At 39.6% G+C, this 21,105-nt stretch overlaps 1 protein-coding gene across 9 annotated transcripts in view; it reads left to right on the forward strand.

Moving 5' to 3' along the window:
* KCNIP4 (potassium voltage-gated channel interacting protein 4) overlaps positions 1-21,105 on the forward strand; it is a 434,877-nt gene that overhangs the window by 412,290 nt on the left and 1,482 nt on the right. For all 9 annotated transcript variants that reach the window (XM_057405630.1, XM_057405637.1, XM_057405633.1 and 6 more), the window contains 4 exons: positions 6,238-6,308; positions 15,011-15,118; positions 16,218-16,322; positions 16,625-16,687. In XM_057405630.1, coding sequence (XP_057261613.1) covers positions 6,238-6,308; positions 15,011-15,118; positions 16,218-16,322; positions 16,625-16,687 — 347 coding nt within the window. The remainder of the gene's footprint in view (positions 1-6,237; positions 6,309-15,010; positions 15,119-16,217; positions 16,323-16,624; positions 16,688-21,105) is intronic.

Consider the following 21,105-nt stretch of genomic DNA (forward strand, 5'->3'; position numbering starts at 1 on the left):
CTTATAAAGCTTGTGGCTTCTTAATAGCAGTGACAATACATGGTTACACAGTTCATTGGAGTTTCAGCAGTGACATTACTCTCTTTGCAACAAGGGAGCTACACTTTCCTAAAAATAAAATGGAAAAGGGAAAAATAAAAACCTGTTTCTTCTTGCTTCATTTAACTTCAGTAAAATACAATGAAAAATTAGATTTTTAGCAGGGTAGAAAAGTACCAAATACAGATAATTCACTCATCAATAATAGTATGCTGTTCTGCACTCATAATAGCATTTTTAGCTTTTATAATAAAGCGTTTTCAGAGATCTCAATGAAGAGTACTGGGAAGTGACAATCAAAAGTTGTCCCCTTCTCCTCCCCCTCCTCCATGGCCTCCACACAAGGGCATGCATCCCTAGTGGTACATAGAGACAGCACAAACAAATGTGAAAACCTAATGTAGTTTTACTCAAAATTTCAGGAAAAATATTCAGTGCAAACAGCAGAAGAGCTGAGTCTTCTTGGAAGAATAACAGCTCACATCAGTAATCCTTTAATTTCTGTGCACCCATGAAGATTGGATCTGTTTTGTGTAGGTTTTATGCTGTTTTGTAGGTGCCTGTGTTGACTTTGCCATTTTCTGAGAGGTATGGGAGCCAAAGCCTATTCTTTGTTCCTCACATTAGCCAAGGTATATTCAAAACCCAATTGACTGTCTGTATTTTATCACAACAGGGTGAGATCATCATATTTAAGTGTCTAGTTAAGCAACCAGACTGGATACCAAATGCCTATGTAAACCAGATACAAACCAGATACAATATGATCTGTCATTGTAACAACTCGTATCTGAGCAAACAGAATGATGTTGGGTAAGATTTTAAGATTCAGGGTGACCAAACAGTCATCAAAAAGAAATTTTCCAATGACAACCAGCAAATCACTTCATCAAGCAACTTTCAAGACGATCTAGGACAAAGTACAGGAGGAATAGAAAAAGAACAAGCACAAAAAAGGAGGTACACTGGATTGCAGTAAAAGAAGAAGTAGATTTGTAAGTGGCTTTCCATGACAGAAAGGCACTCCAATAACTTCTTTTTACAAACCCATTGCCATACAGGTGAATAGGCCCCCTGCATTCATGCAGTGGATTACCTGCAATATAACTTGGGATTTGTTCTTTGGCTGGGCGAGTTGTAGATAAGAATCCACACACTGACTAATTATTGCACTCCTCCTTCATGTTATGAACAGAACAGATTATGTCCAGGGTTTGATAAGACCTAGGTTTGGATGTATAATGACTACCATTTTTTCTCTGATGTTTAAAATGATTTAATGGTGTATTTCAAAGGAAATCTGATTTAATATCTGTTCCTGTCTCAACCTGTCAAAATATCAATTTAGCCTACCAGTTATGATATCATAACTCTGCAAAGAAAACATATTTTGTTTAAAAAGTTAAGCTTTTGTCTAATATGATTAATGTTCAAGATTTAGTGGGGTGGAGGCAGAAGGGAATTACATTAAGTGGCTCTAATTAAAGACTAGTGTACATCATACTTCTGTGCTTTTGGAGGTAAAATTTCAGACCAGAATTGCCTGAACAAACCCTGAAAAATATCTCTTTTTCAATTTTAAAAAAGGGTTACTAGAAAGAAAAGATTCTTCAACTGGGACTTCTTTTCATATACCGTCATACAAAAAAGGACATGTAACACGTATGGGCAACAAACAGTAGAAAATCTTTGTGATAACCTATGTGTTTTCTGTAAATCTACAGAAAATAATTAGGAATATTCCACTTGTTTGTAAGAAATAAATACCAAGAGACTGGGAAGCTATTTAAAATTCAGTTTAAAGTAATTATACCACTGTAATATGCATTTTCCCTCAGGATGGTTTGCATAATATATTCTGTTGCGCAACAGAAGTCTCAGTAGATGTAGAAAATATAACTATAAAAATCCTAAATATAAATTGAAGTCAGCACGTTTTCATTTTTTCTGTTAAGGTATGAATTTATCTCCTAGGCTATGCTTAAGCAATTACACTTATAACAGGATACATGAATGAATGAATGAATGAATGAATGAATGAATGAATGAATGAATGAATGTCTCAACACCTTCCACAGTGTTTTGGTTTTGGCGTTTGTTTTTTTTTTTAATTCTCTGTAAATAGATTAACAGACACAAGGTTTAAAGGTTTCTGAGTTTTTTCTTGTTGTAGCTATTTCACATGATATTAAATTAATAAAGTAAGACCAGAAACATTACTTACTAATATCAATTCTGACTCTGTGAAGTACAGAGTTTTCAGGTTTGGTATATTTGGTTCCTTGGGGTCAAGGTGCCATTTCAGGTGAGTGACCCAAGACTATCACTGTTTAATTCAAAACAATATTTTGGGCTGTGACAAATAAAAGTTTTCAGGATTAATATGAAAGTTAAAATGGCTTAGTGCCAAGAAAACAGCAAAAGGCTTCTCAGAACTGATGATGTGAAAGGTTTTGTCATACAAGGGGGACTCAGATTTCGTAACACTCTCCTTTTATTAAAAGTTTGTGAGGTCATTGTTAATTAAACTAAAATTAATGTAAATACACGAAGTAGAAGGAGGAAAGTAATAACTATTAAAAGTAAACTATACCTTAGCCTACATTAATTTGCATAGGTTTTAAGACAGGGAAAAGACACTGAAGAAACCTGACTTCCCAAAACCCCAGTAGCTCACATCAGCAGCACAGCCTCTGGAGTTCTCTCTTTGCTAGGTATCTCCTGGAGCAGGTTGTGGCTGTTGGAAGAAAATGCAAAGCTAGATCTCTGTGAAAACTTAGAGGTTTGACAAATTTATATTCATGCTGTCTTAGAATCACAGAATCAGAATAGTTAGGGTTGGAAAGAACCTTAAGATCATCTAGTTCCAACCCCCCTGCCGTGGGCAGGGACACCTCACACTAAACCATGTCACCCAAGGGTTCGTCCAAATGGGCCTTGAACACTGCCAGAGATGGAGCATTCACAGCCTCCCTGGGCAACCCATTCCAGTGCCTCACCACCCTAACAGGAAAGAATTTCCTCCTTATATCCAATCTAAACTGTTTAAGTTTGAACCCATTACCCCTTGTCCTGTCACTACAGTCCCTAATGAAGAGTCCCTCCCCAGCATCCTTATAGGCCCCCTTCAGATACTGGAAGGCTGCTATGAGGTCTCCACGCAGCCTTCTCTTCTCCAGGCTGAACAGCTCCAAATTTCTCAGCCTGTCTTCATACAGGAGGTGCTCCAGTCCCCTGATCATCCTCGTGGCCCTCCTCTGGACTTATTCCAACAGTTCCATGTCCTTTTTATGTTGAGGACACCAGAACTGCACACAATACTCCACGTGAGGTCTCACAAGAGCAGAGTAGAGGGGCAGGATCACCTCCTTCGACCTGCTGGTCACGCTACTTTGATGCAGCCCAGAATACAGTTGGCTTTCTGGGCTGCGAGCACACACTGCCTGCTCATATTCATTTTCTCATCAACCAGCACCCCAAAGTCCTTCTCCACAAGGCTGCTCTGAATCTCTTCTCTGCCCAACCTGTAGCTGTGCCTGGGATTGCTCTGATCCAGGTGCAGGACCTTGCACTTGTCATGGTTAAACTTCATCAGGCTGGCATCAGCCCACCTCACAAGCGTGTCAAGGTCCCTCTGGATGGCATTCCTTCCCTCCAGCTTATCAACCGAACCACACAGCTTGGTGTCATCGGCAAACTTGCTGAGGGCGCACTCAATCCCACTGTCCATGTCAGTGACAAAGATGTTGAACAAGAGCAGTCCCAACACCGATCCCTGAGGGACACCACTCGTTACTGGTCTCCAGCTGGACATTGAGCCACTGACCACAACTCTTTGCCTACAGCCATCCAGTCAGTTCTTTATCCACCGAGTGGTCCATCCATCAAATTGATGTCGCTCCAATTTAGAGACAAGGATGTCATGTGGGACAGTCTCGAATGCTTTGCACAAGTCCAGGTAGATGACATCAACTGCTCTACCCCTGTCCATCAGTTCTGTAGCCCCATCATAGAAAGCCACCAAATTGGTCAGGCAGGATTTCCCCTTAGTGAAGTCATGCTGCCTGTCACCAAGCACCTTGTTGTTTTTCATGTGCCTTAGCATGCCTTCCAGGAGAATCTGCTCCAAGATTTTGCCAGGCACAGAGGTGAGACTGACTGCTCTGTAATCCCTGGGTCATTCCATTTTCCCCTTCTTGAAAATGGGGGTTATATTTCCCTTTTTCCAGTCATCATGAACTTCACCTGACTGCCATGAATTTTCAAATATGGCTTAGCAACTTTATTTGCCAGCTCCTTCAGGACCTGAGTATGGATTTCATTGGGTCCCATGGATTTGTGCACGTTCAGGTTTTTTAAGATGGTCTTGAACCAGATCCTCTCCTACAGTGGGCGCAAGGTCTTCATTTTCACTATCCCTGCATCTACCATCTAAGACTTGGATGGTGCAGTCAGAGTATTTGCCAGTGAAGACTGAGGCAAAGAAGTCATTCAGAAACTCAGCCTTCTCCAAATCCTGTGTGGCCAGTTCTCCTGAGATCTTCCTGAGGGGGCCTACATTCTCCTTAGTCTGTTTTTTATTTTCTATGTACCTGTAGAATCACTTCCTGTTATCTTTAACATCCCTAGCCAAGTTTAATTCTAACTGGGCCTTAGCTTTCCTAACCTGGTCCCTAGCTTCCCAGACACCATCCCTGAATACTTCCCATGCCACGTGTCCTTGCTTCCACTTTTTAGAAGCCTCTTTTTTCATCTGAATTTTCCTCAGGAGCTCCTTATCCACCCAAGTAGGTCTCCTGGCCCTCCTGCTGCACTTCCTTCTGCTTGGGATGCAACACTCCTGAGCTTGTAGCAGGTGATCCTTGAATATCAACCAACAGTCTTGGGCCCCCCTGCCCTCTAGGGCTATATTCCATGGAACCTTCCTAAGGAGGTTCCTGGAGAGGCCAAAGTCTGCTCTTCTGAAGTCCAGGGCAGTGAGCTTGCTGCACGCTCTTCTCACTGTCCTGAGGATCTCAAATTCGAGCATATCATGATCACTGCATCCAAGGCTGCTCTGGAGCATCACATTTCCAACAAGCCCTTCCCTGTTGGTGAGCACGAGGTCAAGCATGGCATCTCTCCTTGTCGGCTCCTCTATTACTTGCAGAAGGAAGTTGTCTTCCACACAATCGAGGAACCTCCTGGATTGCTTGTGCTGGGCCATACCGTCCTTCCAACAGATGCCAGGGTGGTTGAAGTCCCCCATGAGAACAAGGGCCTGCGAGTGTGAGGCTTTTCCTATCTGTCTATAGAGTGCTTCATCCACAGAGTCCTCTTGATCAGGCAGTCTGTAACAGATCCCCACAGTAATGTCTCCCATAGCTATATTCCCTTTAACCCTGACCCACAAACTCTCTGTGGACTGCTCACCTGTCCCCAGACAGAGTTCCATACTCTCCAGCCTATCCCTAACACAAAGGGCAACTCCCCTTCCCTGCCTGCCAGGCCTGTCTTTTCTAAAAGGCCTGTAACCTTCCATTCCAACACTCCAGTCATAGGTGCCATCCCACCATGTTTCTGTGATGCCTGTTATATCATACCCCTGTGGACATGCCCACATCTCTTATTCCTCTTGTTCCTCGTACTACGGGTGTTTGTATAGAGTCTTGTGTTTCGAAAATGAGTCAATATGCACCGGTCAGTATGCTTGAAAAGTAAAGTAAAATAGTGAAGAGATCACTTGTTTAAGGTCATCATTCAGAGTCTTATTGACCACTTCACTTAGTCATAGCCAGTTTTTCCAAGGTTTTTAAGTAGCTAGCCCTTAAAAAATGTTTATGGGAATTAAGCAGCAAACCAGCTTTAAGAATCTGCTTCTCTGGACAGGATTTTATCTCACCTGTAATTGAGCATATGAGGCAAGCACAGCAGCAGCTTTCTGACAAGCTCAACTTCAACCTGGCTGACAGGCCTGTCTTCTAAGTAGTAAAACCGATATGCCAGATGTGCAGATGACGTCTGCTTCCCTCATTTAAAGTGAGCAAATGAACACATTTTTCTTTTTTAACAGGTGAGATAGACCCCATCACAGTCATTTAACTGGTAAGGTAGCTTTGCCATTAAGACAGGTTGCTTCAGATTACAGTAATGTGACTTTGCTATTTGTTCAGATAAGATGTGCTTACTATGAATTATTTTTACTGTTTTAAATTATAGATTCCACAACTTATGCACATTTTCTGTTTAATGCATTTGACACTGATCACAATGGATCTGTAAGTTTTGAGGTAAGTGATGCTGTTACTTCTTTCTCTGTAATTGAATATTTTGCCATGCTTTGTAATTAAGTTCTATTTCGTAGCTTTTACTATGTTAAAAATTTAGCTTATATGACTCAGATTTCAAGTTTTTCCAAAGTATTAACAAAAGTAATTATTTATTATAATTGTATATCCCTAAATGGCAACTCAAACCATACTGCTATGTAATACTTTTATAAATCTGTAACCCCATTTATAAACAAGTTACATAAAATAATCCTTATCATCCTCCCTGCTTCTGCAAGGTGAGAAGGACTCTTAACTACAACTAATGTTATGAGGATGACTCAGCCAAAATACGATTGCTCACATACTGCATTATTTTCCAGGAGAAGGTTCTACAGAAAAACAGCTTTAAAGCAAATGTATTTAAAAGCACAAGAGTTTCAAATTCATTCTTCCTCTGTTGAACTACCTAATCTGTTTTCAAAATTCTGCCCTTCCCTGCTAAAGCTGAGGTCATCAATGCAATATGGTAAAAAGGCAACCCGCTGCAATAGTTTTGATTAAAGCACGGTGTACAAAACACTGTGAGGGAGCCATTATTTTGAGGGATAGAATTAAATAGTCTTGGTTCATTTGCAAAAGTGTATGTTTGCTTTGTCATGTTTTCCTTTGTTTTGTTTATAATGGACAAATTATATCCTTACAACTTGAGACTGGATTGTCATAAATACACCCACTTTAAATATGTTCATATGTCCTATATGTGTTTTTATGATTTACTTGAGTGAACGATGATGTGAGGTCTGCCAGAACTTTTTAAAAAACATTTGCATTGCTTTATTATTCATGCAATATAGAAGGAGATGCCTCGCCAAGCAGATAGGTGCATTGCAATTGGGAATCTATACTTCAGATGGGACCATAACCAGATCGTTTTGTGGGGGGTTATTTGCATTTATTTAGAAAAACAAGAACACTTTCTACATGTTTCATGGGCAGCTGGAATCAATGGGCTCTGTGTGAAGGTAGAAACAGGAATGGAGGTTTTATTCACATCTTCTCTCCATAAGCTATTTCTACAAGGAATCTTTCTAGTTAAATCAGCAAAAGCAGAAGTAATGAGAGAAAACATTTTCAGCATCAGTATTTTAGAAGTATTTCTGCTGTTAACATTAAGAATAATGAGAATAAAAGAAGCTTTTGTCTCTTTCCTGAACAATTTGTTGACATTTGTATCTCAGATAGAAAGCTTTAAGAAATGCCGTAAATACGAATCCCTTTCTAAGGGATTTGAATATCTCGAAAGTGCAGGTCTGTGTACAAAAAAGGCTTTGGAATAAAACAAACCAGGAAAATAAAAGAAGCAGTGGGGTTTTTGTCGTTGACAAAACAGATTTCCAGCTTACTTTTGTTCAATATAGACTCAAAAGAGTGATACAGGCTTTGCTATTATTTGCACTAATTGTGAAACCAGCATAACTCTACTGCCATCAAAATACTCTTGCTTCTGTGTCCTTGTACCATGTTGCAACATTAGACTTACAAACTATATGACATTAAAGCATCCTTCTTACATTAGAAACGTTAAGGTTCTTTTCTAATCATGTGAAAACAGGTGCTAAATGTGAAAGTAGATATTGTGAAATGCAAAACATACAACCATCATTTTTTTCCTGCTCCTTTTTATCACAGGTGCAACTGTGCCATATTCTTTGTATGCCAATCTGCACTCTAGTTTTCTAATTTCTATTAGAAAAAAAAACACAAACCCCTACCAAAAAATCCCAAACAACCAACTAAACAGCACAAAAGGTAGAAAGAGAGAGTGATTTGAAAATTTGGGGAATAAATAATCATCCCAATTTACTTTCTGCATCAAACTGTAGGAGTAAATGCGATTTAATATAACAACTGATGATGGAAAATGCTCTCTTCTATGTAAAAAGGATATGAAAAACTGAAATGGTACTGAAAGAATGTAGGTAAGAATGACATTTTTGGTGTTGCACTCTCATTTTTCTAATGAAGCAGTGGTAACTGGGGTTGTGGGGAAGAAAAAAGGGAGAATTTGTTCCAGCTTTTTGCTCTTTTTTCCTCAAATTTTCAATCATCAGCAATGAAGAGTTAGACTTTAGGACAACTTAAACACATGCCATCATTGGATGAGATTGCCTAGTGAGATTGCTATGTCCTTAAGAGTTTTGTCATCCCTAAATCTCTATATGCTCTGATAAGAGTCAGTCCCTCCAACTGAAGCATTTTATGTAGCATAAAAAATAAACTCATGAAACTGCTTGAACCTATATCTCCATATCCCATACTTGTATCAATTTTGACACCAATTTATTTCCAAAATTAGTTATGCCAACTAGCTTTGCTTTTAACATCAGTGAGAAAATTTCAGACAACCTAGGGACCCAGCCATTGAAGGGGTCTTTTGGCTTATTAGTGAACTTTTTTAATCAGACAGAGAGAGATGTGACAGCAAAGTTTTCACTTGCTGCATGAATTCTATAACTGAACCAAAACAAAGACCTGGCCCTCAAGTCTATTTATAGAGCCAGGAAAATTGAGGCTAATTAACTTCAATACTCAAATGTAAAGCATATTACAACTACATGCAAATATCCAAATCAGTTTAGTTTGTTGTACCTGCAGGTTAAGGGTATTCTGAATGTGATCTTGATGAGGGGAAGGTCACTCAGTAATCCCACTGTCAGTGCCTTAAACTGCAAAGCTGTGCCCAAATGCAATGGAGATGTTTAAAGGTTTTTGACACTTTTAAACAAAATCAAACTTACATTTGTTTCTCCAAAAGTGAATTCTTAGCAAAGAATTTAGCAAAGGATTTTCTGATTCCTTTATTCAGAGAGTAATAGAGAGTTTGTGGGTCAGGGTTAAAGGGAATATACCTATGGGAGACATTACTGTGGGGATCTGTTACAAACTACCTGATCAAGGAGAACCTGTGGATTAAGCACTCTATAGACAGGTAGGAAAAGCCTCATGCTCACAGGCCCTTGTTCTCATGGGGGACTTCAACCACCCTGACATCTGTTGGAAGGACGGTACGGTAGATGTCATCTACCTGGACTTGTGCAAAGCATTCAACACTGTCCCACACGACATCCTTGTCTCTAAATTGGAGAGACATCAATTTGATGGATGGACCACTCGGTGGATAAAGAACTGGCTGGATGGCTGTAGGCAAAGAGTTGTGGTCAATGGCTCAATGTCCAGCTGGAGACCAGTAACGAGTGGTGTCCCTCAGGGATCGGTGTTGGGACTGCTCTTGTTCAACATCTTCGTCGCTGACATGGACAGTGGGATTGAGTGCGCTCTCAGCAAGTTTGCCGATGACACCAAGCTGTGTGGTTCAGTTGATACGCTGGAGGGAAGGAATGCCATCCAGAGGGACCTTGACACGCTTGTGAGGTGGGCTGATGCCAGCCTTATGAAGTTTAACCATGACAAGTGCAAGGTCCTACACCTGGATCAGAGCAATCCCAGGCACAGCTACAGGTTGGGCAGAGAAGAGATTCAGAGCAGCCTTGTGGAGAAGGACTTGGGGGTGCTAGTCGATGAGAAAATGAACGTGGGCCAGCAGTGTGTGCTCGCAGCCCAGAAAGCCAACCATATCCTGGGCTGCATCAAAAGGAGCCTGACCAGCAGGTCGAAGGAGGTGATCCTGCCCCTCTACTCTGCTCTCGTGAGACCTCACTTGGAGTATTGTGTGCAGTTCTGGTGTCCTCAACATAAAAAGGACATGGAACTGTTGGAACAAGTCCAGAGGAGGGCCACGAGGATGATCAGGGGACTGGAGCACCTCCCGTATGAAGATCGGCTGAGGAAGTTGGGGCTGTTCAGCCTGGAGAAGAGAAGGCTGCTTGGAGACCTCATAGCAGCCTTCCAGTATCTGAAGGGGGCCTATAAGGATGCTGGGGAGGGACTCTTCATTAGGGACTGTAGTGACAGGACAAGGGATAATGGGTTCAAACTTAACCAGGGGAAGTTTAGATTGGATATAAGGAGGAAGTTCTTTCCTGTTAGTGTGGTGAGGCACTGGAATGGGTTGCCCAGGGAGGTTGTGAATGCTCCATCCCTGGCAGTGTTCAAGGCCAGGTTGGACAGAGCCTTGGGTGACATGGTTTAGTGTGAGGTGTCCCTGCCCACGGCAGGGGGGTTGGAACTAGATGATCTTAAGGTCCTTTCCAACCCTAACTATTCTATGAGTCTATGATTCTATTCCTCAATTGTTACCTGAGAATTTTGCATTAATTAACAAATTAACAAGCATGTTAACTCAGTTCAATAGGACAGTTCAGATCTTAATCAAACACAACTTTGATATTTCAGTACAGTGATAAACAGTCATTGTCTGCAAGGCAGTAACATGAGGATAGCAATTTAATGAATAGTTAGAATGGTTTGCATTGGAAGGGACCCTAAAGATCATCCAGTTCCACTCCCGCTGCCATGGGCAGAGACACCTTCCACTACACCAGGTTGCTCAAAGCCCTGTCCTACCTGGCCTTGAACACTGCCAGGGATGGGGCTTCTACAGCTTCTCTGTGCAACCTGTGCCAGTGCCTCACCACCCTCACAGTGAAGAATTTTTTCCTAATATCTAATCTAAATCCCCCTTCTGTCAGCTTAAAGCCATTCCCCTTTTTCTGTCCCTTCATGCCCTTGTAAAAAATCCCTTCCAGTAGGTCCCTTTTAGGCTCTGGAAGCTGCTCTAAGATCATCCCAGAGCCTTCTCCAGACTGAACAAGCCCAGCTCTCTCAGCCTGTCTCCATAGGAGAGGTGCTCCAGCTCTTTTATCATCTTCTTGCCCCTTCTTTGGACTCAGTCCAGCAGGTCCACATCCTTCTTTTGTTGTGGCCCCAGACCTGAATGCAGTACTCCAAGTGGGGTCTCATGAGAGTAGAGGGGCAGGATCACCTCCTTCAACCTGCTGGTCATGATCCTTTTGATGCAGCCCAGTATGTGGTTGGCTTTCTGTGCTGCAAGCGAACGCTGCCAGCTCATGCTGAGCTCTCTGTCATCCATCATCCCCAAGTCTTTCTCCTCATGGCTGCTCTTAATCCATTCTCTGCTCAGCCTGTGTTTGTTCTTGAGATTGCCTTGACCCTGGTGCGGGGCCTTGCACTTGGTCTTGTTGAACTTCATGAGGTTTACAAGTGCAGTTCTCTGTGTTCAATGCAAAAAGTCCTGTTCATGTCATGTAGGAAATGAGCTAATAGTGATCTCATAAGCATTTTAATTCCAGCTGTAGCTACAAAGAAATATATTTCCTCTTAACAGCAGCTCCTACTCTTTGTTTTGTGCATGCCAGGGCTCTACCACTTGTGGGACTGACATTCATCACTTGGTGCCTTTCCAAAATCCCAAGGTCTAAATCCAAAAATTGATTTAGGTGCTTGCCTACCTACATCTGGTATTGAACGGAGGATCAGGTGAAATAATTTTAAGCTTTCCTATAGGTATATGGACAGCATACTATTAAGCTTGTTAATTAATTTATTAATGAACTAGCTTTCCCCAAATATTTGATAAAGTAATCAGAAAGTCATCAACAACCTTTCTAAGAGATAATTAATCACTCCTAGAAAAACAACCCAAACAAATACAAGTCAATCCCAAATGACAACCAGAGGCTCTATACAGCTGTAGTGCAGAACGGAAATATGAGCAGGTTGTGATACTGAGCACTAAGAGCCTCCGGTATAGGTGAGGCTGTCACCCTTCAGTGAGACATCCCCCTTTCTTGCAGAATCACAGTTAAGCATAGGAGAGTTTGGCATTTAATGGAGGTCTTCATAGGTATTAGCATGCTCATCAGGTGCTCAGCTGAGCAAGACTGTCCCTCTCGATAGACAATGTTGGCATCTTTAAGGCATGTAAGTATCTAAGAAGTACTGAGAATCTTATTTAAAAAATAAATAAGCTCTATAAGTAGAATTCCTCTCTCCAGAATCAGTTAGAATCATTCAATCATAGGATAGAATCACAGAATAGTTAGGGTTGGAAAGGACCTTAAGATCACATAGTTCCAACCCCCCTGCCATGGGTAGAGACACCTCACACTAAACCATTCCAGCCAAGGCTCTGTTCAACCCCAACTATGAACACTGCCAGGAATGGGATGTTCACAACATCCTTGATCAATCCATTCCAGTGCCTCACCACCCTGACAGGAAAGAACTTCCTCCTTATATCTAATCTAAACTTCCGCTGTTTAAGTTTGGATCTGTTACCCCGTGTACTACCACTACAGTTCCTATTGAAGAGTTGTCTAAACCAGAAATGAAAGTACATCTGGCTACTCTGATACTGTAATGGGGAGTTAGGTTCATGCTGCCTTCTAAATGGTGTGCCTGATTCGTGCATCACTGAGTTGATGGTAACAAGCATATAGACAGACATTCTCTGAGCTTAGCTGCTACCCCCAACACCATTGCTTTACTACAGCGTTCTGCAGTGGATTACTCACTTAACAGCTAGCATAGGTATATTGCTCCTGACATACACATTGCCTTCCACTATGCAGAGCATTTTTCCCTTTGAGGATCTAGTCCAAAATACCCTGTGGATTTTGCCTATGTCAATTGAATCAGATTTTCTGCTTCTATATGATTTTATTTCTGTATTTTTCAATTGCATGAAATTAAGTACATAGAAAAGTTACCCCAGCTCTTATCATAAATCCTTTCTGTTTTTCCTGAGATGGCTCCTGTACAACACTCAGATGAAGTCAGTGCTTCTGAACTGAACTATATATGACTCTCAAGCATTGTTGGTGCAACATGAAAGGAGATGACCCATTCTTGCAATGTTTAGAGCACACACCTGGAAGGTTTTTGAGTTGTCTCACCTTTTATAAGGACAGTCAGCATCATGCAAAACAGCATAAGTTCAAGGGGGTTTATGCATGGTTTTCAAAACCTATGATAGAAGGGCAGCTTTGCAAATGGGGATACAAATGATGCCAGGAAGACAGCTAACTTACAGGTGATGCAGTGATGCAAAAGAAAGGAAAAAACAGAAATAATAAGAAAGAAAAATATAATAATAAGAAAGAAAAAAAAAAGAAAAATATATATGGTTCAAGTAGAATAAGTGCAAAAATGTTGCTGGTACGAAATTAAAAAAATAATTCAGAGTTCTGAACTATAATACTCTAAGGAAATAAAGTTACTGCAGACTGTTGGTAAGGACTTCAGGAAAAGCCACATCAAGAATGTGAAACAGTGCAGAAAAGATTCAAAGACATAGTACTGAATTAAAAAGGTTAATTGCCAATGCTGTAAGGTGATCAAATCTGTTCTGAACTTTTTGAACATTTTAATACTTAATAGTACATTGTTAAAGAGCTTTTGGAGATTTAAGCCTGTGACCCTCAATTAGTCATTGAGATGTAGACAAGTTGAGCAAAAAACTCTTTCAAGATTCATGTATCCATTTACCCCAAAGGGCACATATACCAATGACAGGCTGAGCAAACCACTTGAATTGTTAAGAAGCCTGAAGCTGTCAAAGGAGCTGTCTGTCCCTACTAGAGGCCATGATATCTGTGTATGCGTCACTTTATTGGGTATACTTGACTGTGAAGTACATCAGACCTTTGTAATTGGTGTCTAACCTCAGTGCAGTCTTTTCCATTGTTACTGTTTTAAGGAAGTGCATAAACTTTGCTGGTGCCAGTAAGAATTTTTTCAGCTTTTGTTGTGTCCGTTTTAATGTTACTCTAAAACATCTTGTATGTCTTAAGCAATGGCATAGAAGTGTACACTTAAATATAAACTCTTGCCATATTCTGCTCAACCTATTATGGGGAGAGTTTCACAGATTTATGGGTTTACAAGCTTATCAAATGGAAAAGGGGGAGAAGATAGGAAAGAAAACATTGTTTAAAAAAAGTTAATATGCTAAGAAATACAGAAGACAGGTGATGGCATATCCCAGTTGATATCTTCCCCCATCTGGAAGATGCTTACTAAATGTAGATAAGTTTTGTGCTGTCTAAAGAGTATTAATTATGAAACAAAAATCTATAACCTATATATAATGTCAAAAGTCTTCTGATTTATTTCTGTGGAATAGCTCTACAATAATAGAGCTTTGGTGGGTCACAAAAGCTTTAAGATTATACACATCGTAAATATTACTCCCTATAAAACCTGCAATAAAAGTTTTAAGTATTGAGGGGTACTGTAGCATACATGAAATTTCAGATGTTGGCTGAAACAGATTCATCTAAGAGGTCTGGGACCACATATTCCACTTCCAACAAGGTATAGATTTAACAAGAATTTAATGTTCCTTAGTAAGTAGTTCTCCCAAAATTGGTCTCCTGTGCTTATTCTAACTGCCACTTGAGCTATTTTTTGGGCCATTAAACCATGGGAATTGCTTTTCCCTGGTATTAAGTTGAGGAACTGCTTATGTGAGGCATTTCAGAGGATAAATCCACTAACAGAAAATTATGGCTTATTTTATAGAAAATTAATTTACTTATTATGAGTGTGGCAAACAGTGCTCAGATTGTTAATTATTTGAAAAAACAGCAATCCTTAAGACTTACTGTGAAGGAAAAAAAAATAGAAACAACCCATTTTTCCAGACACCTGTGCTTCTGAGAAGTGTACTGTTATGGATTTCTGGGTGTTTGTGAAAAACTGCTCAGTTCCAAACTGACCAAGACCTCTTGTCTATTTAGGATTTTGTTATGGGTCTCTCAATTTTACTCCGAGGGACAGTACAAGAGAAACTGAAGTGGGCTTTCAATTTGTATGATATAAATAAGGATGGATATATAACTAAAGAGGTAAGGCCTACTTTTTACACTAATCACTGAAAATAGAGGTTGTATATGTAAATCTTGTTTGCAAAGAAGAATGGCTTCACTGTCAGATTAGACAGATTAACAAATAAACATATTATGAAACTAGACATGCTAAAAATAAAGCAATTTTCTCATTTTGAAAGCATATATAAAAATTGAAAAGGGGAAATCTTCACATAAAATGTAAAAGGTCAGGTTCTTCAGGTACAGAAATGTTTGGCTTCAACTTATGCCTATGTACTTGCACATAGAGTGACTAGAGTAAATTAGTCTGGTAGGCTATTTGGACAGAAAAAGTACCTGGGCCATAATTGTTACTCATTTTATGAATCTATGTCTAAAAATTTTTATTTGAAACAAAATTTATATCAAAAGATTTCTACATCTTTTATTCTGGAAAGATTCAAACGTACTTAAATTACAGTGGGACCGAATAAGTGCTTTCATAATGTCATGGTTTAAGACACACAAAAATAGAACTTTTTTCAAAGTGGGTCTTTATGTAAATATTACACTTATAATTTTACACTTTTAGAAAAATCATAATTATTACAAAAGGGTGATCTATAGAATAATTTCACAGCATACTGGCAGAAGACTTGTTTTTATAATTATTCTATTTTTTACAAGCCATTCTGTTAACAAAATTCAAAGCTTTTGATGTGAAAGGAAGACTCTTCTTATGCGCAAGTGTATGCATGGGTGTTTCTGTTTTCTTTATGAAAAACTCAGTTGTAAGAAGCTGATGTGCTTTGACCATTCACTTGGTGTTACAGAACTTCTTCTGTTTAGTTTTCTTAACAAGACCTCAGGAGATTCTTCCCACAATCCATTTAAAATCAAAATTATACATCTGCATGTATTTAAGAAGTATGTCTATGAAAACTGAACAAACATGCTAGAATTTCTAGGAACATAGTAACATAGTAGCTCCTCCTTGAAGCTGTTCAGATATAAAATAACAGGCACAATCTCAAAATTTTATTCTAAAATGTAAATCCTAAAATAATTTTTGTGGTCTGTGTTAAAGCAGTATCTACAATGCACCTTACGTTACACAGACATATTGTTTTTTCTCCAGGAAATGCTTGATATCATGAAAGCAATATATGATATGATGGGAAAATGCACCTATCCTGTTCTCAAGGAAGATGCACCTAGACAACACGTGGAAACGTTTTTCCAGGTGGGTTGCGTAACATAGAGCCAAAAACCAGCTCTGTTAGCAGGTATATATATCCTACCGATTTTATAATCCTTATTCTTCTCTGTGGTTCTGTCCCACATCTCTCAGATCTACACATCACACCTTGCTTTTTCAACAATAAGCTCCTTATGCTTTTTCTACAATGTCACTTACCACATCTTTACAGCATTTTGGCCTGGTTATCCCTTAGGCTGACATATAGCTAAAACTGATAATAAAAATTACTTGTTTTACACAGGATTTCAGGAGGATAAACATACATTCTTATTCTTTCTCAACAGAAAATGGACAAAAACAAAGATGGAGTAGTTACCATAGATGAATTCATAGAGAGCTGCCAGAAAGTAAGTACGAAGTGATAAGTATTGAACTTTTATCTGTTAATGCTGTCAGGTGTATCGTAGCACTACACAGATTTCTGGAGTGACAGTGATGGTAATCCTAATAACCAGAGGCAGTATTTTCCCAAGGTAGAGTATGTATGTACACCATTACAGAAAAACACTAAACAATCTAAATAAATTTGTGTCCTGAATCTCTAGAAGAAATGCTATATGCAAGCTGTCATTACTTAAGGGAAAACTGTCCGCATCCCTGGTCTCTTTAACAGTGCTTTGCTTGTATTTGATGGCAGAAGGTTTCTTCACATTCAGATAAATATTTATTTCTATCTTCTGCCCGTGCTGGGGAACACATTTCTCTTACAATTGGCATACAGGCATAGCAATAATAATAATATTAATACTGCTTGAAAATTTGTCATCTATAGGAGTTTTCTCCACCAGCAAATCATGACATGCTGGAGGCCTTAAAAAGCAAGAGTACAAGGAGTTTGCAGTGTTGGATGGCAGGAGTTAACAGCAGGCAAGTTTTGTCAAGGCAAGGGAGTGAGAACTGATTGTGATTATCAGTTGCAAGTGTTTATACTATGGAGGTGGCTGTTAATTTCCTTGAGCTGCTGAAAGCAGCTCCTTGCCTCCAGAACCAGGAATGAGAATAAACTTCTGCAGCAGGAATTGCAGCCTGTTTTTGCTCCTCTGCCCTTCAGAGACTACCCTGCACTCAGACCAGGAGATGTTATAAGGAAAGGTAAGTTGTATTTTCAGAAACGTAAGGAACTACTGTTAATTTGTCAGTTAAAAATGCAAGAAACAGGATATAGTGCAGAATAATGATGATGACTCTGGTGTGATAAGAGGTTATTAAATACTGTAAATTGTCATGTTAGATCCAGTGATAAGGTAATCATACATTATCAAAATTGATGTAGCAAATAAACCCAACACCATTTGTAACAGTTATAAATATAAGGAATCATTACAGTGTTCTACTGATCCCTTTTCCAGGCTGACTGATTAATATGAAGCTGACATAGACCAGCAATATGGCCTCTGTGTGTTGCTTAACTCTTATACCGAGAGTAGTAGACAAGAGTCAGGAGAGAATAAGACTAGCAAGATAAATGCAGTTAGTGAGTGGTAAGATTTTTAATAATTTGTAATAGGGAAAGGTGAAAAGGAAACAGAAAAGAAGCTCTAGAATTGTTCTATTTTTATATGCCTCCGTAGTTATTCCTTGGGGTTGCTCTCCTGAGCACAGCCGCCTAGCAAGTGATTCTGTTTGATTTTAATCCGCTGATTTTGGGGGATGAAACTATTCTGTGGCTATTCTTTATACGCTTAGCAATTCATACTGGGTAATGTCTTGACTGTCAGCAGTGCTCTACTGCACTGGCTCTAGCTTGTCAGTCTTGTTCTTGCTCTGCTAAAGCCGAGTGATCATTAGAAATGGAGAAGAGATTCATTTTCCAGCTGAGAGTCTGCAAAGTTCTGGAAGTTAAATGACAGATTAATCTGGATATGACAGCAATTATGGTGATGGGCTGAGTGATTCATTTATGAAGAAAATTAGTACCTTCAGAAAGGAATTGCCTGGTCTTCTTTTCCAATGTGGTTCGACAGGTTCGTACGTCTATTAGATTTCTTACTTACCTCTTCTGAGTATTCAAAGTATATGTGAGAGAGATGTTCTCTAAACCGCTACATGACAGACAACGTTCTCATTGTGACACTTGCCTTCACCTGCTTTTAACTTCAAAGGTGGCAATGTTTTTTGATACAAAAGTATCTCACTGCCTAAATTTTTATTTCTCTACCTACTAAGACCTGGTCTTCTATAAAGACATCTGAGCTGCAAAGTGTGTAATTCATGCTTGTATCAAGACTTGGTTGAGAAATGAGATTTGGGGTTAGGATTCAAGCTGAATCCTTCAAGAAACTTGATTTGGGTGTTAACATGGCTTCAGCCATTTTTCACATTACATTTTTCACAAAGGACAGTATTGGCTGCTTTTTTTTAAAACACAGCTGTAGGAAAACCTTTTTTTAATATCTTAATAGGTACAAGGCTGACCTAAAAAGGTAAGGTTCATGTTCCTGTCTTGCCTTAGCATGCAGTGAATCACACCACTCCAGGAGTGAGGTGTCTCATCTTTCATAAGCATTTAATAATGCCAAAAGCAAAAGTAAATGATCCTGTGATCTTTCCTGTAGTAAATCTGCCTGTGCTTTAGACCTATTATGCAATATTTTTATGTTTTCTCTATGTTCTGATGTTATGTAAAATAGTGCTTACTTATTGCCCTTCACTCAGTATCTTTTCTGAGCTGTACTCATTGTTCAAGTTTTCTTCCCAGGGAAACCAGCCCACACTCTTAATCACACTTGGCCCTCTCTCTACACCACTGCTAGTTCTATTAACTATTGCTTATCAAACTCAGGATGTTCAGGACAGTGGCACAGCACATCTGCTGCTCTCTAGGCTTTGACAGCTCTGGTGGTACTTTATTAAAAAAGGCACGTGTGCATGATATTCAGATATGCTCTGTTGTGTCCCTTCTCGCTCTTAAAGCAAACACACTCTGAATACAGAGACTTCACTTCAGGTTCCTGGAATAGGTTCTTGAGATTTTTTTGCAACATCGGGAGTATCTGGTGTGTTCTTAACCACTCATACACACATGTGCCTTTTTAATAAAGTACGTAGTACTTTGTGCTAAGTACTAGTTTGGCACAGTTATCACTGCAGTAGCACTGTACAGTCTGAAGTATACAGCAAGTTCAAGACTCTTAATTCACGGTCCCAATACAAAGAACGGGCTGTCCACTCACAGAATGTTGAACAGCTATGTAGGGATTTACAAATCATTCAGGTTTTGAGCATGGTCGTCTCTGGTCACTGGGTATAAGGACCACTCTTTGCCCCCAGTTAAGTGAAGACAGCAAAAATGTCCTCCCTCTATCTGGACAAGGAATGTGTATGACCTGATTTCTCTGCCCTCCCTACCCATGTGCTTGAATGCCAGTCTGCCATTCAGACTCTAGGAGTCTAGCTGCTCCCACAGCAAAAACAGCCCTAGGTATGCTGGACTGAGCCCCCAAAAGCAGGTGCTCTATGTCCTACTTTGGATAAGGTACCAAACAGCAGAGAGAGGTCTTGGGAAACAGTAGCTGGGTAACTTGAGGGTGAGGTGCTCCTCAGTTCTCTACCTTCCTCCTTTCACAGCTTGGTACTGGCGGAAAATGCTCTGACTCAGGCATTGCTTCCTATCTACAGCAGTACTACTACAGAGGCAAAGGACTAAGGCATGCATGGTGCATAGATGAATGTCAGGTTGAATGATGTAAAGGTCTTAATAATAAAAAAGGCTCCTGGGATAGATATTTTCTGCAGGAGTAACCTATTCCATACACAGTGCTGACAGTCTGGGCCAGCCTTAAAAAAACAAGCAAGCCATCTCAGACTTCACTAAGGAAAACTTCAATGTTGACTTAAAGTTGTGTCTGACCGAGCAAAGTTCATTGATCCATGTTTTGTGTGTCATATGGACTATCTTTTCATATGCATTAACACCTCCTAATGTCTTGAGTTAGGAATCGTTAAACAAATCCATGGCAAAAAAATTGTTTAGAAAAATGTACTGAAAAAAAGGGGACAAATAAGAAGGATATACTTGCCAAAGGATTCTGATGCAAGCATCTGCTTTTCTTTTTTTTTTTTTTTTTTGAAGACGCAATAAAAAGCTATTAAAAGTCACCTTGTTCCAAATAGAAGCCCGTATTTTCTTGTGAAGACGCTAAGACGCTTCCCATTTGACTGAAGGAAGGTCACTGGAAGTCTATCCATACAGAAACAGCAAACCAGAATATAGAGCTGATTTTAGAAAACCCAGTTTCGTTATAGCTCTAAGATGAGAGAGATTAGATAGGAAGAGATTAGGAAGAAGTTCTTCACTGTGAGGGTGATGAGGCACTGGAGCAGGTTGCCCAGTGAAGTTGTAGATGTCCTATCCCTGGAAGTATTGAAGGCCAGGTTGGACAGGGCTTTGAGGTATCCCTGAGGGGGCTGGAACTAGATGATCTTTCTTTAAGGTCTCTTCCAACCCAAAGCATTCTATGGTACGACTCTATGATTAGTTATGATACATATAAAATTGTTAGGAAGTTTTAAAACACTTTCTTTATTAGTGTTGCTTGCTTGGCATGTTTGCTGAGCTTAGTTGCCAATGTTAGTTGCCAAAAAACATTTGCAAATAATTAAATGACAAATTATCTCAGTTAAATCAAACTTTAACATTACGTTAATCAGCTATATTCAATAGTGCATTGGTGTTTCAAAACAGTGTAGTGGGGAAAAAAAGTAGTTTAATTTCCAGCAATACAGTGAATTTCCTATACAAGGTTTTTATGCATTAATCTTTTTT

Source organism: Pezoporus wallicus, unplaced genomic scaffold (assembly GCF_028554395.1).
Source record: "Pezoporus wallicus isolate ANWC-B61680 ecotype Strahan unplaced genomic scaffold, APGP_CSIRO_Pwel_v1 contig_642, whole genome shotgun sequence".
Taxonomy (NCBI): domain Eukaryota; kingdom Metazoa; phylum Chordata; class Aves; order Psittaciformes; family Psittacidae; genus Pezoporus; species Pezoporus wallicus.